Below are 13,818 nucleotides of genomic sequence, written 5' to 3'. Positions count from 1 at the left end.
GGGGGGGGCACTAATCAGAACAAGGAGATCGTTCTCCGATGGTAAGGTGCGCATTTTGTTCCCACAGTCGAATAATTACACCCTTTCTCGACGAAAAGACACACTTATTCCGCTACTACCCACCCTAACCTCGGGTGAGGGAGTTCAGAAGAGGGCTCCCGTCGTGCGTCCCCGAGGTGGGAGCAATTATTTTCCTGTTCGCATCTCACTCTCACCCCCCCCCCCCCCCCCCCCCAGCAGGTGCTTTGCTGCTCATAGTCGCGGTGCACTGGGTCATATGCTTGTCGGGGACTCCCCCCTCCCCCTCCCCCACCTCGAGCGAATATCGACATAAGCACCATGAACTTCTTGCTCTCCGCCCGCCCTTGGCGTGCTCTGCCGCTCCAGCGAGGGGCAGGGCGACGGCGGCGGCTGTAGCGGGGGTGGCGGTGTTGGCAGCAGCGGTGGGGGTGGCGCAGCCGACGCCGCCATGGCATCGGTTTACTCGGTGCGCTCAATTTACGGCGGCCTGGTCTGCCTCTCATGAACCTCATGAATGAGCACCCAAGGTCGCGGCGCTTATGCCTCCCCGACTCGTTCTCGCGCCGCGTGGCGACCTCACATCTATGGAAACTACTGTATATATCACGGCGAGACGTCATCCATCTTTTATTGATGTCGTACGTTTACTGTTTCATTGGTAGTACTCGTTATAATTGCTGATATTATTCTGTATCTCTTCAGGACGGCGGGACGCCCCTGTTCGTGTCCTGCCAGTGCGGTCACCTGGACGTCGCCAAGGAGCTCATCAACCGCGGCGCCAACGTCAACGCCCACATGAAGGTGAGTTTGCGTGGGTTGGTTGGCTGCGCCGCGGTGGTAGGCAGCCCATCCCGCGCGGCGCCGCGACGCCCGCCCGTGTCCCCGCCCGCGCCCCCGCCCGTGCCCCCGCCCGCGCCCTCATACACACGCACGCCTGGCCTCATGTCTTGATTGCTACCAGATGCGCGCAGGGAGGGCTGGGCCCGGGGCCCTCCACCGCGAAGCGTCCAGCTAGGGCTGTGCGATGCGCCCAGATATTAATGTGCCGCGACACGATATCGACCAGACCACGTCGAACATATCACCTTGGTGCATCGAATCTCGATAATATCGAGCATTCTAAATACCGCAATAATATCGAAAAAGTATCGTGGCGACGTCAAGACGGTATCGTATCTGTATACACTAAATAATGTAAAAGGACAATTTTGTTAGTAAAAAGCGAAAGTTTTCGTGCGCATCAAAACTGCATACAGTTCGTCTAGTTTTAGGAATCACATTGTCCCTTAACGTTTAGATTAGAGTGTATTGAGATGTGTAGCACAACCCTAGTCGAGTCGAGGCCGCCGTGCGAAAGCAGATTGCGGATAAAACACGGCTGCTGTGTGACTCACCCATGCATTCCCTCCGCTCTGCTGACCTTCCTCCAGGACCGCGCCACGCCGCTGTTCATGGCGTCACAGAACGGCCACGGCCGCGTGGTGCTGCTGCTGCTGGAGCACGGCGCCGCGGTGGACGCCCGGCGCACGGACGGCGCCACCCCGCTGTGGATCTCGGCGCAGATGGGCCACGAGCGGATCGTGCGCGTGCTGCTGCGGCAGGGCGCCGCCGTGGACACCACCAGACACGTAAGTGTGCTCCTTGTGCACCGAGCTGGCAGTACTCCAGGTGCTCTCCGGGTGTGCTCTCTCTAGGTGTACTCTGGGTGTGTCCGGGTGTACTTTAAGTGTAGTCCGGGTGTACTCTGGGTGTACTCCGGGTGTACTCTGGGTGTACTCTAAGTGTTCTCCGGGTGTGCTCCGCGTACTCCAGGTGTACTCCTGTGTCCTCCCAAAATTCGAGTCGTTGACCCATCCGTCGCTTTCATGTCTTCTTTTCATGCTGCCTGCAGGACGGCGCCACTCCGCTGTTCAAGGCGGCGCACAAGGGACACACCACCGTGGTGGACGAGCTGCTGCAGTACAGGCCCAGCCTCAATCTGCTGCCGGTGAGTAAAGGCACACATTCATGATGCTGTCATGTCCAACTGTCCGTATCGCCGAACGACCCGTTATCATCACGACTTCCCGCAGAACGGTGAGAGCGCCCTGCACGCCGCCGCGCTCTTCGGCCACCTCGCCGTCGTCCGCAAGCTCCTGGCGGCCGGGAGCGACCCGTCGCTTCGCAACCAGGAGGGGATGACGGCCGCACAGCTCGCCGCCGACAACAAGCACCGCGCCGTGGTGGACCTGCTCACCCACGCCGCGCGCAGCTAGCACAGCCAGCCCCTTCCACTGCCGTCATACCGCCGTCCGAAATGATATGATATGAAATGGGGAGGGAATGCAATATTTTCTGATATTTTTGTACTTGGCTGTTTTTATTACGATGAACCGCCGGTTCCATTCCGTGCGGTCCGCCGTGTACAGCTTTGCAAACGTGATGGCCTTGTGAAGTATTATTGTTGCTAAGTTTATGTGTAATTGTTCGTATTTGACTTATTTATGAATTGTTTAATTATGTTCGTTGTTACGTTAAGAGTTATTTTCCCCCCTGCGTGGGGGGTGTAGTACTTTGAGGAATGAGATGTGGAACATCAAGTCTAGTCTTGTAACGCTCCAATCGTCGCATTGGCGCGCGTCTGGGATGGAGTTCGAAAGGGACCATGCCTCCTCTCCGCCCATTCGTTTATGTAATTCGTGTATAGGGTCGAGCTCACAGATCTTCTTCCATATCGTTAACTGCTGGGCCGCTTTTGGACAATCGGTCTTTTTGCGAAACTCCGCACTCCAGACATTTCAAAAATTTATATCCTTCTATGAATCATCTTTTCTTCCTGGCACAAAACTTACCCGATCGTTCTGTTTTGTTTGTGTGACTGCAATAATTTTAGTAAACGTTATGACCTTCGTTAATAAAGAATGTTATTGTTGAACTGGCGTGGACTTTCGACTCTTTTCGGTCCCCGAGATTGCGGCCGGCTGACCCACACGGATCCCCTTCGAAGCCATGCACACGTTATGCGGCAATGCGCGCCGTGACTCGTGACTTTCATTGAAATGCGGAGCTGAAAAACTCGTCACACGGGCCGCGCCCGAGCTCGCCGCCGGAGCGCGCCGGAGTGCCTGCGTGGGTAGGCCAGCCCGCCAGTCACGCGTGCGCTGCAGCGCTGGGATTGCCTACCCACCAGGCGCTCGGCTCGCAGTCACGGCAGTGGTGTGACGCGGAGCCACTGCTCACGGCGCGCGATGCGCTCGGAGGGCTGCCAAGAGGCACTCGTCTTGTGTGTGATGATGCTATCGGCCTGCCGCGCCCAAACAGCAGGATCCTGCCGAGGCCGAGGAGGCCCCCCAGAGGCCTTGCTGCTGCTGCCCCCTGTTTCTGTTTGGACCGCTGCTGCTCATCTGTAAGTGCGACTCACGACCGCAGGACGAGCAGCAGGCGGCGGTTGGTGGCGACATGCGGGCTGAAAAAACACGAAAAGGGCGCTGCGAGCGTGTCAGTGTGTGTGTGTGCACGCCCGTCGGTGTGAGTGCCCCACTATTGGTCGGGCTGTGGCTGCGGGGGGCGGGGGCACCAAGTGCTAGATTAATGACTCACATGTCGGGATGGGAGTCGACGGACGCCGTGAGCCGCCGGCCGGACAGACTGCGAGTCTGCAAAGAGAGTCCTCTGGTGCGCGGCGCCGGCCACAGCGCGCCAGTGCAGCCCCGGCCAGCAGCCGCAGAGGAGAGGGAGGCCTCCAGCAGCACCCGCCTGTCTCTCGCATTCGCGCCGCGTAGCACCGCGCGTCCGTCCCCTGGCGCTCTGCCGCGAGCCGCCGCCGCGCCCAGCAGCTCGTATCGTAAAGCCTCTCCTCCTGGCTGACCTCCCCGCGGCTGTCCCCGCTCGCGCGCCCTCGCCTCCTCAGTGCAGCAGCACCGCGCGCGCCTTTCGCGCGTACCCACCGGTCCAGGAGGACATCGCCGCCCTCGCCAGTCGCCGCAGCGCCCCGGGATGGTGTCCGCGCGCCCCGCGGTCGCGCTCACGGGCGCCGTCCTCTTCATCGCCGTCCTGCTGAGTGGCAGCGGCGGCGGAGCAGCTGCCCTTACGACCTTCGGCAAGGCGCTACCCGGTGAGGCTTTATTCCAAATGCTCTTAGACCAACCGGTTCCATCGAGCCTCCGGGGCTGCTTTTTAATTGTGGTTGCGTGTTACCAGCGTGCCCGCCGGAGAAATTCGATTGCCAGAACGGCAAGTGTATCTCGGGGTCACGGTGGTGCGACGGTATCGACAACTGTGGAAACAACGCAGATGAGCTGTCTTGTCGGAGTGAGTATGACAGTCTCTTCCCCTCTACCCCTTATAACGCTTCTGCCTTAGTTGTATGGGTCTGGGGTGATTTTTACTCGTTCTTTACCTCCACTCTCACTTCCCTCTTGGAGGTGGGAGAACGAGTATTGTGCTTGGTCTGTTTTTTTTTTGTTTTTTTTTCATTTCCTGTTCATGAAATTTCCTAAAGTATAAAATTAGTGGTGGTGAAAAATGCAAACCAATCTTTTTCAAGACTTGCGTTTTGGGGACGAGAGGCAGAACCTCCTGGGTTCTAACTCTGCACGTTTAACGCAAGGTGGTGATCCGGCAGTGGGATGACTTCCTCCACGCGGCTGCCAGTGGGCGTGGGAGTCTCTTGCAAACGGGTGTAAATATACCCCTTCACGTTCCTGCACAATGAGGTAGGGCTTTCTTAGAACAACTTGCACACTGCTCATTTCTCTTTTTACATTTTTGTTATAGTATGCCTTAGTGGGTCATTGAAATGTAAAGGATCGAATCAATGTGTCCCGTCTGGAGCAAGATGTAATGGCCAAATAGAGTGCCAAGATAAATCTGACGAGCTTGGCTGCGAGACAGTAGTCACAGGTATTTTTAAAATTAAAAAACTATTTTGGGTATGACACTTTGTGTAAAACTACATTTTTGCTCCTAACTGTTCAAATTGTGTTTCACAGAGGCAGCTACAACAGTGTCAACATACTCAAAGCCGCAAGAAGTGACAAATAAGGCGTCAAATAAGTTGATTTCTGATACTATATTGTTGGTAACATTGGTCTATTTTACCATTTAAGACAATTACTTTTTTTTTTACTGTTTTAATTAGTTCATTAAATGGTTGCAAAAGATATGTAATACATCACATTTGACATTAATGTTAAGATAAAAAATATAACTTACAATATTAAACATTTGACAGAACCAATAAATAAAATTGAATGCAATTAATACCCGTCGTTTGTCCAGGAAACATTGTAGTCAGGGTAGTCTTTCTTAATGAGATTAGTAGTTATTTCATGATCAGCCCGGCCATAGCCTTGAGAATACCCATACACCTTAAGTTTCTTTTCAGCAGGGTTGTGCTCAATTCGCCCTCCACCGACACATTCAGTTTCAAAGCCAAGTTTCTCAATTTTCTCTTGAGTCTCTTCATAGATGTCAGCATGAAACGCTCCCCACTTAAATCCACGTACAATCAGCTTCTCTCTTTCATCAACAACTTCTTCTTTCCTATGCACCTTGATAAGCACATATTTGAAAACTCCTTCACTGTCGATGAGAACGGTTGGGATAGATTTCAAGATTTCTTCCATCACTGAAAATAAACGGAATTGTTGTAGCTTAGGAGCTGAAAATGTAGTTGACAAGCTGATCTTGAACATTTGATAAATGTCTGTAATTTAGGTTAAGACACATGAGTATCTTCAAAATAGAACTAATTTGAGAAAAATAATAGAGCACTCGAGGATAACCAAACTGTACGCACATCATGTTAGAATTTTATGTAAGAGTTTCGAAATAATTTACCGTTTATGGGTTTAAGATGAAAACTTTAAAAACGTCAGCCGGCTTTGTAAACTCCAACTTGTCTGCTTCTGCTTCGAGTGGGAAGCAATGAAGCAAAGCAAAGCAAAGAGCAGCAAAAAGCAAGGTGGATAGAGGAGCAGAAAAGATTCACCGCCAGGAGGCGCTATGGTCGTGGAAATACACCGCTATGTATGCAAGCGGGCAGATTTGAAAACTTAAACGCAGCGTTCGTGGCTCAAGAAGGCCCAAGGAACTTTTTATTGAGTTGGGGTAGTATACGAGAAAAGCAGAAGATAAAGAGATAAGGGCTCTCTGTGGACTGTATTTTAACACTGTTTTGACTTTTTTTCCTGAGGCTTTTTTGGCATGAGTTTTTAAGTTTTCAACTTTTAAGTGGAATCTCAGAGCTGTTATTTTGTGTCTCACGGAACAGAAAAAGTGTCTTTCTGATGTCAAAATGACTCCCTCGATGTCAGATGACATCACATAACGTCAGTGACCTTCGCCTCTCGTCCCCAGGCCCCGGGCAGGGCGGGCCGGCGACTCCACACAGCTGTTCAACGGGTTGGCCTACCCAGCGCGTTGCAGGCGCTACCCATCATTTGACTGGAGCCTAATGTGCCACGTGCTTCGGCGTGTATCCCAATCAGAGTGTTATGATTTTATTATTGCTCACATAGTGTGGTGCGTACCGAAGCAAACACTGAGTCCTCCGCTAGTCAACTTGCCAATGTCACAACGAGGTAGCTCAGCTCATATACCAGAAAAGACAGAGATGATGGAAGGACACATGAACCCGCATGACGTCTACTCGTGCGTTTCACGACAACTAACGATGACTGAGGATCTATGTCTTCGACCCCAACATGAGTGGCGTCGCTGACAGGAAACACATTCAATGGTTTTACAACTTCAATTCCAATAGAATAAAAGGCAATGCATAGACTTGTCAAATGAATTTTATCCATTTGACAAATATAACGCGACACATTCTCCAGAATTTGAGATCAAATGCATCTTCAATATTTACTTCAAAACTTATCACAAAACACAGCTTTTGCGGCGAACTTCAATAATTTATTACGTCATTTATAAAACAACAACAAAGAGAATAGATTCTACTTATATTAAAATTGGAAAACATTATAAAAAATACTTTTTTTTTTAAATATGTATGACATAGTAATTATTTTGATTAGATTTGTAGTCATCAGGTAGAATTTTTAAGCTCAAGGACCTGAGGAGTGGACTATTCAATGACACTAAACTTCTTCAACAAAAAATGAAGTTATTGCTACTTTAGAAGTTTTCTGAGTTTTAACAATTTAAAATATAGTTCATTATATAGCAGTATTACTTGCTTATCCTCAGACACATCAACATGAACTGTGAATTCTTTTTACAAGATGATATTTGCAGTCTTATGAGGGCAGTCTCAAGAGTACAAATACAGGGATCTAGTAGCTTTTACAGTTTACGAGACAAACCGGGCAAATCAGAAACTACTCAGAAACAAACCAAATTCAAAACAATTTTGCACGTAAGTTCAATAACATAAATATTCCCAGCACTGTACTATTTGAATCAAGTGAATACTTCTTTACCATGCAAGATCCAGCTCACAATTAGTTGAGTACTCAGTCTTCAATTTAAGAAAAATTTACCTGGCAATCAAACTTAATAGGCCACTGCTATAATATTTTGTTGATTAAGATTTGATAACACCAGTAGCAAATAAAACGACAACAGTTACGAAGATGAGAAATAATATTACAATAACTATCCACATTTTCAGATTACGACATCGTGATTGAACAAACACAGCACGAGCTTCACGTCGAAAATCTTGACCCTGTAATGTAATGGGCAATAATAAGAAACCTGTGACCTACAGTATATTTTCAGAGTGAAATTCCACTATACAACAGTAATAAAAAAACTTACCTGGGACTCTAGCTCTTCAGTTTTAGACAGCAAATCGTCAAGGCGCTCTCCACGATTCATTACTCTCTCGACATTGTGAATCATGATTTGTTTGACGTCCTCAATTTGCTCCTCAACTTGAGATAACTTATCTGCACGTCCAGAATTGAAGTCATCCTATGGTGTAAAAAATTATTGAGGATAATACCACGAAATATGTTAAAAGTTAAGTTTGAAAATTGAAGGAACTGACCAGTATTTGCACTAAAACCGGTCTGAAATCTCTGTCAAACTCATCTTCACCAGCACGATATGATCGGCTAATGAGGCTAGGTTGTTCCGAAAATGTATCCCTCACACGGAGAAGGAAAGCAAAGGGCAAGTATTGACTTTCTGTGCGTGTTGTTATGCACAAGTATATGATGCCTTTATCTGCCACGACATGAACTTGCAAACTGCAACATTTAGACCATTTTATTACACTATTCTATACAGCAAGTAAGTATACTATTCACTATCACATACCTGTCCATAGGAAACGTTAATTTTTGTTCAAAAGACGATTGTTCTAGGTTTTTAATGGACTCCTTAACTTCCTTGAGAGTTGCATTTAAATCAACACTGTCATCATCTTGATGAGAAACTAGAGTAATATCTCTATTAAGAATGGCACTATAAATAATTTTTAGTCTTGGTTGACGTGCCATCGTTATTTCACTTCAACGTTAGCTCCTGGCTCACTAAACTCATAGAGGTTTACGAAACAGGACTTTCTAGTCTTATCAACAAGTGTCCTTCCTTCCAGCTGTCAGTCCAACAAATACAAGAAATACACAGCGACTCTAAGGCAGAGACAAAATCACGGATGTACTGCAAATTTTTCATAAATCCAGTAAGTTCTGCCTTCTGCGTCTGCGTGCTGCCGTCTGTCTGTTATGTTGCTATACCTGCAAAAGTCACAAAAATGTTGGTCCATTTGATCTGAGAAAATGCACGGGAAGCCTTCAGTTTATTTATTCATATCTTAACACAAATATGGGATGCCTACTATTTGTAAGAATCGATTGAAGAAATAAAATTCTTAACCGTACAGAGTATTTCGGCATAAGAACTGAAGAAATGGTTAGCTAGTCTGTTAAGTTTCGAAGGTTATAATAACCTTCTGCTACATTTGGACGTAAGTGCTACCTGGTATTTTTATATTTTTTCCCCCGCAAAATTATGTTAAATCGAATGTGACACTAACTTTCTTTTCAGAAATCCGTGAAGATGGCAGAGTATACTGAATACGCATTCGGGATGCGAATGGATGCTAACTTTCCCAGTCTGAGTGCAGGTGTTACTCTCCCTAAAAAGGAAGTTTTAACATCTGATCAATCCCTGAAGGCTATTCGCACTCTAATAGCGTCAAAACCAGATGTCGGTGGGTACTTGGTACGAAGTACTTGCTGGATTTTGTTTTACAACCAAAATCTATCTAACTTGTGCACATTGACTTCCTTCGTTTCAGAATTTGCAAGAACTGACGATGACTTTTTGTTAAGATTTCTTCATGCTCGTAAGATGAATATCCAGGAGAGTTTTCAGCTGCTAGTTAATTACTATTCATATCGTCATCGTAACCGACATCTTTTCATTCATCTGAATGCTCAAGATGAATCCATTCAACAAGCTTTAAAGGATGGATTTCCTGGTGTCCTTCAACAGCGAGACAGGTTTGTGGATTGATAATGTTACCTGGAGAAGTTAAACTTCTATTACTCAATTGATCATTTCTCTGATAGCTGCTAATTGCCCTCTTGAAATATAAGAAGTCAGACTTTATTTTATCATTTGAAGTTTAATGACATCAAAATACCTAAAGACTATTTCTGATGATTAAATTGCCAGAAACACAACTTTGTAACTTTGGGCTAGATTTGGAGTCTCATGGCGCTAAATACCTCTTCAAGGTAACCAACCTCCAACGCATTTGTTTTAAGAGCATTACCAGAGGAATGACCTACTGAAAGTCATCTACTGTGTGGATATTATCCCTTTAATTTGACATCTTCATTTCATTTACTGTCAGGAAGGGACGATGTGTGTTGGTAATATTTACTGCACATTGGGATCATTGTAACTACTCATTGATTGCTGTGTACCGAGCTCTATTACTTACACTTGAGAAGCTTGTGGAAGAGAAACAAAATCAGGTTTGTTCATTATTCATTGACTTCCCAACTTTTATTTCTCCTGGTTTTACGAAGGATCTTCAGTTTAGTGATGAAAATTGTTTCTAATTACAGCTGAATGGATTTGTTGTTGTCGTGGACTGGACAGATTTTTCTTTTCGTCAATCTTCCAATCTGAATCCGAAAGTTCTAAAACTCATGATTGAGGGGCTTCAAGATTGCTTTCCAGCCCGCTTTAAAGGAATCCACTTTATTAATCAGCCATGGTATGTGGAGGCACTTCTGACTATGATTCGCCCTTTTCTGAAAGAAAAAACTAAAGAAAAGGTAGGCATATAAATAACTTCAATTGTATTTCCATTACTTATGCAACCAAAAATTAAAATCAATATGGTTTCTATCATTGTGAAATTGTTGTCAATAGATTTACATGCATGGAAATAACATGAGTACTCTTCATGAGTATGTTAGTAAGGATATCTTGCCAGCTGAACTTGGAGGAGAGGGACCTTCTTTTAATCCCACAGTATGGTCTGATAAACTTTTAGAGGAAAGTTTGAAAACATCAGAGGACCCTCAAAATGACACAACCTTAAATGAATCTAGAAGTGAGTCTCCCAGCAGTAGCTCAGACTCAGATGAGTCTGCAAAAAAAACTACCAATGTCCATGTGAGGTAAAGTTGTGTAACATTTATTTTAAATGAATGAAAGTCACTTAGATTTGTTCTAATACTTGGTTGCTTTATTTTATTTCAGGAAGTCTGAAACTGTTCCAGATACGTTGAGTGGTAATCAGTTTTTTAAAAAACCTCTGGCCCGGAAGGTCAGTCACACCATCACTCCAATTTCTTCCTCCACCGATAAATCTTAATAATGCATGTTACTATACATTGTTAATGACAATTACATAATCACAGGGACAGTTTGGATAGAAATTTTATGTTTGTGATGTACATTCCCATGTTGGACCAATGTAGGTTGTTTGTACCCACAGCCAAATGTTTACTAACTTGTCACATGAGTGCCAATCCCTTAATTTAAAAAAGAAGCAGTGTTTTGCATCTGACTGTTCATCAGTGTGATGGTGTTTATCCAGTCTTCCACTTTCGGAATTTTTGTGGTATGTGTAACCTGTAATATATTACAATGCTTTTATCTATCGCTATGCGTTATTTTGCACTATGTTTATTTGATGTGCAGAATAATGTTGACAGGTTGTGAGATAATTTAATCTTTGCTTACTGAATGTTTCTTCTGTATTATGGTGAGGTAATGTAGATCTGAGAGAATAGTGCAAGCAATTGTGACGATATTTGCCATTGCTCTATTTTTCATAATATTTTTAAACGCTTGTCTATTGACCTTTTGTTAAAAGTTAGAGGATGATTCTGCGGGCACCGTATTATTTTTTTTGGTTGGGTAGCAATTTTATATGTATTATTATACCCGTGATAACAGTAATTGCAATGAGTAATTGTTGATCATATAGATCTGAAAACTTGCACCCTTGTACTGTACTTGTATGGTACTGTCAAAGGATATGTGATGTGGTATCTTTTTATTCTTACAGGTATTTTTCTTTTAAGCTGAATATCTCTATTTTTGTTTTTTTTTGCACACTCTCTTCTTTAGGTAATCTCAAATATTACATTTTTTTTACTGTACCTATAATTTTTGATTGTGATGTATTTTAAACCATTTTATGGTAATGTGAAATTATTTGTGACGCCTAGTTTATTGTCCATATTTACAGTATTACCATTTTCTATCAAATTGACACTTTGTCTTTAAATATTTTTGTTGTTTTAACTGTAAGTGTTGCATTTGTTTCACTTTTATCTCTTTTAATGTTGTAGTTGTTTATTGATATGAGGTTGTGTTACCTTATTTTTGGTTTTGGTGCTTTTTTCTTTTTTGTTGATTTGTTGTTATAAAACAAATTCTATTTCCTTTCGACGGCTCCTTGCAACAACATCCTATCTGCAAATTGTGTCATCATTCCCCCTCCCTTCCGCTCACTTATCAACGACAGGTGAGAGGAGGTGAAGGGTTATGACGACACAATTTGCAGAAAGGATGTTGTTGCACAGAGCCGTGGTTTTGTTTGTTTGTTTTCCTTTTTCTTCTTTAGTGGCTTGTCTCTTGTTAAGTTTTTTTGCCAGTCTTTGTTGAGAAAATTCTAATGAAATTGAAAATTTCAAAAACACCGCAATTCAATAACTCTGTTGTTCATATGATTTTCTATTTGAGGTATTCCAATTGTACTGTGTTATGCCTGCCTGTGTAATGATGTAGAAACCTTGTTTTGATGGGCCTGAAGATTCATTTAGTTCCTATAGTTCTGGTATACCCCCTAAAATTAAGTAACTCCATTTTATGTCAAATTCTGTCAATCTCATTTTTCTTGTCATGTGTTGTATGTACTTAAGATGTGCAGTTTATTATTTTTTTAGACTTACATATTTAGGTCACTGCCTATGGCGTGGTTTTGCCCTACTATGACTCTTGATTTTAAATTATTTACCCATTTATTTATCGACTTGTATGTATTATCTTGTTGGTATGTTAGCCTCATCTTTAAGTGGATAATGCAGAGGTGGTGTCTAAATCTCCTAGTTGGATCCTTAAGAGGCTCTAGAAGCTTTTTTCAGTGGTGCAGGGCACAGCGTGCTTACGGGTGGACACTAGGGTATCTCTGACTGTCGAAACCTGATCATCTCTGTTTCTGGGTAATTTGTATACCCATGTGAATAAATATATGTATATTATAATTCCAGACTGCTTTTATAGTAGGAGCTATATGTTACCAGTATTGTGTGGCGTTGGCCTATTTGTTAATCCAATGCAGTGTGACGTTTAGTTTTTGCATGTACCTGAATTTGATTTGGTAGCAAATTTTCGCTGGCCTGGATTATCTGACCTATAGTACCCAGCAGGGTGTGTGTTGTTACACAACAATTGGAGCCTTCCTCCGTTTTAAAAGTACTTTCCAAGAATGGTTTTATTTTTTCTGCCCATCACTTTTTGGAAAAATATTCTATTCATAGTCTACAGGCTTTCAGACCAAAATTTAAATTGCTCTTCTCTTTTTCCCATGGCTTTGAATAAGGGAATTATTTGATTAAAGCTGGGAATTTTCAGTCTAAAAATGAGTTTCTCAAAAACTGAGAAACAGACCAAAAGATTAAAAAAAAAAAAAAAAAAATGCGCTTAGGACTGGTGACAGAGAAAACATTTACAATGTACATTTCAGTTGTTTCATGACACACCCGGGTGCTGGTCTTCTTGAAATAAAATCACATCAACCACATCAATGAACTTGTTTTTACTTTCTTCCAGCAACCACACATGGCTCTTCGAGGAGGCGGCTCCGATCGTCCGAAGCTCGTTTGTCCGAACCTAATTTATCTATTTTAGTAAATAAATTGAGTTAAGTAGTTAATTAATTACATTATGTTATTTCATTCAGTGGCAGCAGTTGTTGAAATAAGAGCTAAATCAAGTTCAGATACCATCAGGAGGGCAAACGAAGTGTCTAACTGCAGTTCCGGGGCTGGAAAAGGGTAAATGAAATAACTTACGCTATTTCGCTAACATAAGTAAACTAACTTATTTTTGAACAAGTCTTGGTTCGCGCCATTTCCCGCGCATTTCCCCACCGCGCGGGCGCGGCTCGCATTCCCCGCGCCTTTATGGAAACGTAAACAAACAGTGAAGATCGGCGTTTCTGCCAATTACCGATAATACCTACTCATATTATTATTGATCATAGGATTTTAACCAGAATTTTAGAGTGGACATCGCCGCTTTTCGTTATTAATCGCAAGGTATAGTGCTTGATTGTTTCCGGTCCGGAATATTGAATTGTTCCATTCCGAT

At 43.9% G+C, this 13,818-nt stretch overlaps 5 protein-coding genes across 7 annotated transcripts; 3 read left to right on the top strand and 2 right to left on the bottom strand.

The window, feature by feature from the left end:
• Positions 1-678: 678 nt before the first annotated feature.
• Positions 679-2,935, top strand: LOC113218319 (ankyrin repeat domain-containing protein 29). Its single transcript, XM_052264899.1, has 4 exons — positions 679-822; positions 1,452-1,649; positions 1,913-2,008; positions 2,094-2,935. The coding sequence occupies exons 1-4, from the start codon at positions 817-819 to the stop codon at positions 2,274-2,276; spliced, it is 483 nt and encodes a 160-aa protein (XP_052120859.1). The 5' UTR covers positions 679-816; the 3' UTR covers positions 2,277-2,935.
• A 719-nt stretch (positions 2,936-3,654) lies between these two features.
• Positions 3,655-5,262, top strand: LOC113218270 (complement factor I-like). The gene is made up of 4 exons (XM_026438541.2): positions 3,655-4,114; positions 4,201-4,311; positions 4,777-4,902; positions 4,992-5,262. The coding sequence occupies exons 1-4, from the start codon at positions 3,997-3,999 to the stop codon at positions 5,105-5,107; spliced, it is 471 nt and encodes a 156-aa protein (XP_026294326.1). The 5' UTR covers positions 3,655-3,996; the 3' UTR covers positions 5,108-5,262.
• On the bottom strand, positions 5,075-6,082 carry LOC113218271 (14 kDa phosphohistidine phosphatase). 3 transcript variants are annotated; one of them, XM_026438543.2, is made up of 2 exons: positions 5,801-6,082; positions 5,075-5,707 (listed from the first exon to the last, which is right to left on the bottom strand). In XM_026438543.2, the coding sequence occupies exon 2, from the start codon at positions 5,694-5,696 to the stop codon at positions 5,259-5,261; it is 438 nt and encodes a 145-aa protein (XP_026294328.1). In that variant the 5' UTR covers positions 5,697-5,707; positions 5,801-6,082; the 3' UTR covers positions 5,075-5,258. The 3 variants fall into 3 exon arrangements, with proteins under 3 accessions (XP_026294328.1, XP_052120857.1, XP_026294329.1); XM_052264897.1 differs by having other exon boundaries at positions 5,842-6,082; XM_026438544.2 differs by having other exon boundaries at positions 5,075-5,629; positions 5,842-6,058.
• An 814-nt stretch (positions 6,083-6,896) lies between these two features.
• On the bottom strand, positions 6,897-8,600 carry LOC113218269 (uncharacterized). The gene is made up of 4 exons (XM_026438540.2): positions 8,290-8,600; positions 8,018-8,219; positions 7,786-7,941; positions 6,897-7,693 (listed from the first exon to the last, which is right to left on the bottom strand). Exons 1-4 carry the CDS (start codon positions 8,469-8,471, stop codon positions 7,550-7,552), a joined length of 684 nt encoding a protein of 227 aa, XP_026294325.1. The 5' UTR covers positions 8,472-8,600; the 3' UTR covers positions 6,897-7,549.
• A 98-nt stretch (positions 8,601-8,698) lies between these two features.
• On the top strand, positions 8,699-13,253 carry LOC113218268 (clavesin-2). Its single transcript, XM_026438539.2, has 7 exons — positions 8,699-8,941; positions 9,022-9,187; positions 9,275-9,479; positions 9,836-9,959; positions 10,053-10,265; positions 10,363-10,613; positions 10,696-13,253. The coding sequence occupies exons 2-7, from the start codon at positions 9,034-9,036 to the stop codon at positions 10,808-10,810; spliced, it is 1,062 nt and encodes a 353-aa protein (XP_026294324.1). The 5' UTR covers positions 8,699-8,941; positions 9,022-9,033; the 3' UTR covers positions 10,811-13,253.
• The last annotated feature ends 565 nt before the right edge of the window (positions 13,254-13,818 follow it).

This window comes from Frankliniella occidentalis, unplaced genomic scaffold (genome assembly GCF_000697945.3).
Source record: "Frankliniella occidentalis isolate FOCC.00 unplaced genomic scaffold, Focc_3.1 Scaffold22, whole genome shotgun sequence".
NCBI classification, from domain to species: Eukaryota; Metazoa; Arthropoda; class Insecta; order Thysanoptera; family Thripidae; genus Frankliniella; species Frankliniella occidentalis.
Note: the sequence above shows the minus strand (reverse complement) of the source record. Positions and strands in the feature narration are given on the sequence as shown.

Bases quoted from the DNA above. Each gene is read 5' to 3' on its own strand.
- LOC113218319 (XM_052264899.1), top strand. The intron at 1,650-1,912 runs GTAAGTGTGCTC...TGCTGCCTGCAG, and splicing joins CCGTGGACACCACCAGACAC to GACGGCGCCACTCCGCTGTT. The intron at 2,009-2,093 runs GTGAGTAAAGGC...GACTTCCCGCAG, and splicing joins CCAGCCTCAATCTGCTGCCG to AACGGTGAGAGCGCCCTGCA.
- LOC113218270 (XM_026438541.2), top strand. From the start codon at position 3,997: ATGGTGTCCGCGCGCCCCGCGGTCGCGCTCACGGGCGCCGTCCTCTTC. The intron at 4,312-4,776 runs GTGAGTATGACA...TTTTTGTTATAG, and splicing joins AGATGAGCTGTCTTGTCGGA to TATGCCTTAGTGGGTCATTG. The intron at 4,903-4,991 runs GTATTTTTAAAA...TGTGTTTCACAG, and splicing joins CTGCGAGACAGTAGTCACAG to AGGCAGCTACAACAGTGTCA.
- LOC113218271 (XM_026438543.2), bottom strand. From the start codon at position 5,696: ATGTTCAAGATCAGCTTGTCAACTACATTTTCAGCTCCTAAGCTACAA.
- LOC113218269 (XM_026438540.2), bottom strand. From the start codon at position 8,471: ATGGCACGTCAACCAAGACTAAAAATTATTTATAGTGCCATTCTTAAT. The intron at 8,220-8,289 runs GTATGTGATAGT...TAAATGTTGCAG, and splicing joins TTAACGTTTCCTATGGACAG to TTTGCAAGTTCATGTCGTGG. The intron at 7,942-8,017 runs GTCAGTTCCTTC...TTTACACCATAG, and splicing joins CGGTTTTAGTGCAAATACTG to GATGACTTCAATTCTGGACG.
- LOC113218268 (XM_026438539.2), top strand. From the start codon at position 9,034: ATGGCAGAGTATACTGAATACGCATTCGGGATGCGAATGGATGCTAAC. The intron at 9,480-9,835 runs GTTTGTGGATTG...ATTTACTGTCAG, and splicing joins GTCCTTCAACAGCGAGACAG to GAAGGGACGATGTGTGTTGG. The intron at 9,960-10,052 runs GTTTGTTCATTA...TTCTAATTACAG, and splicing joins TGGAAGAGAAACAAAATCAG to CTGAATGGATTTGTTGTTGT.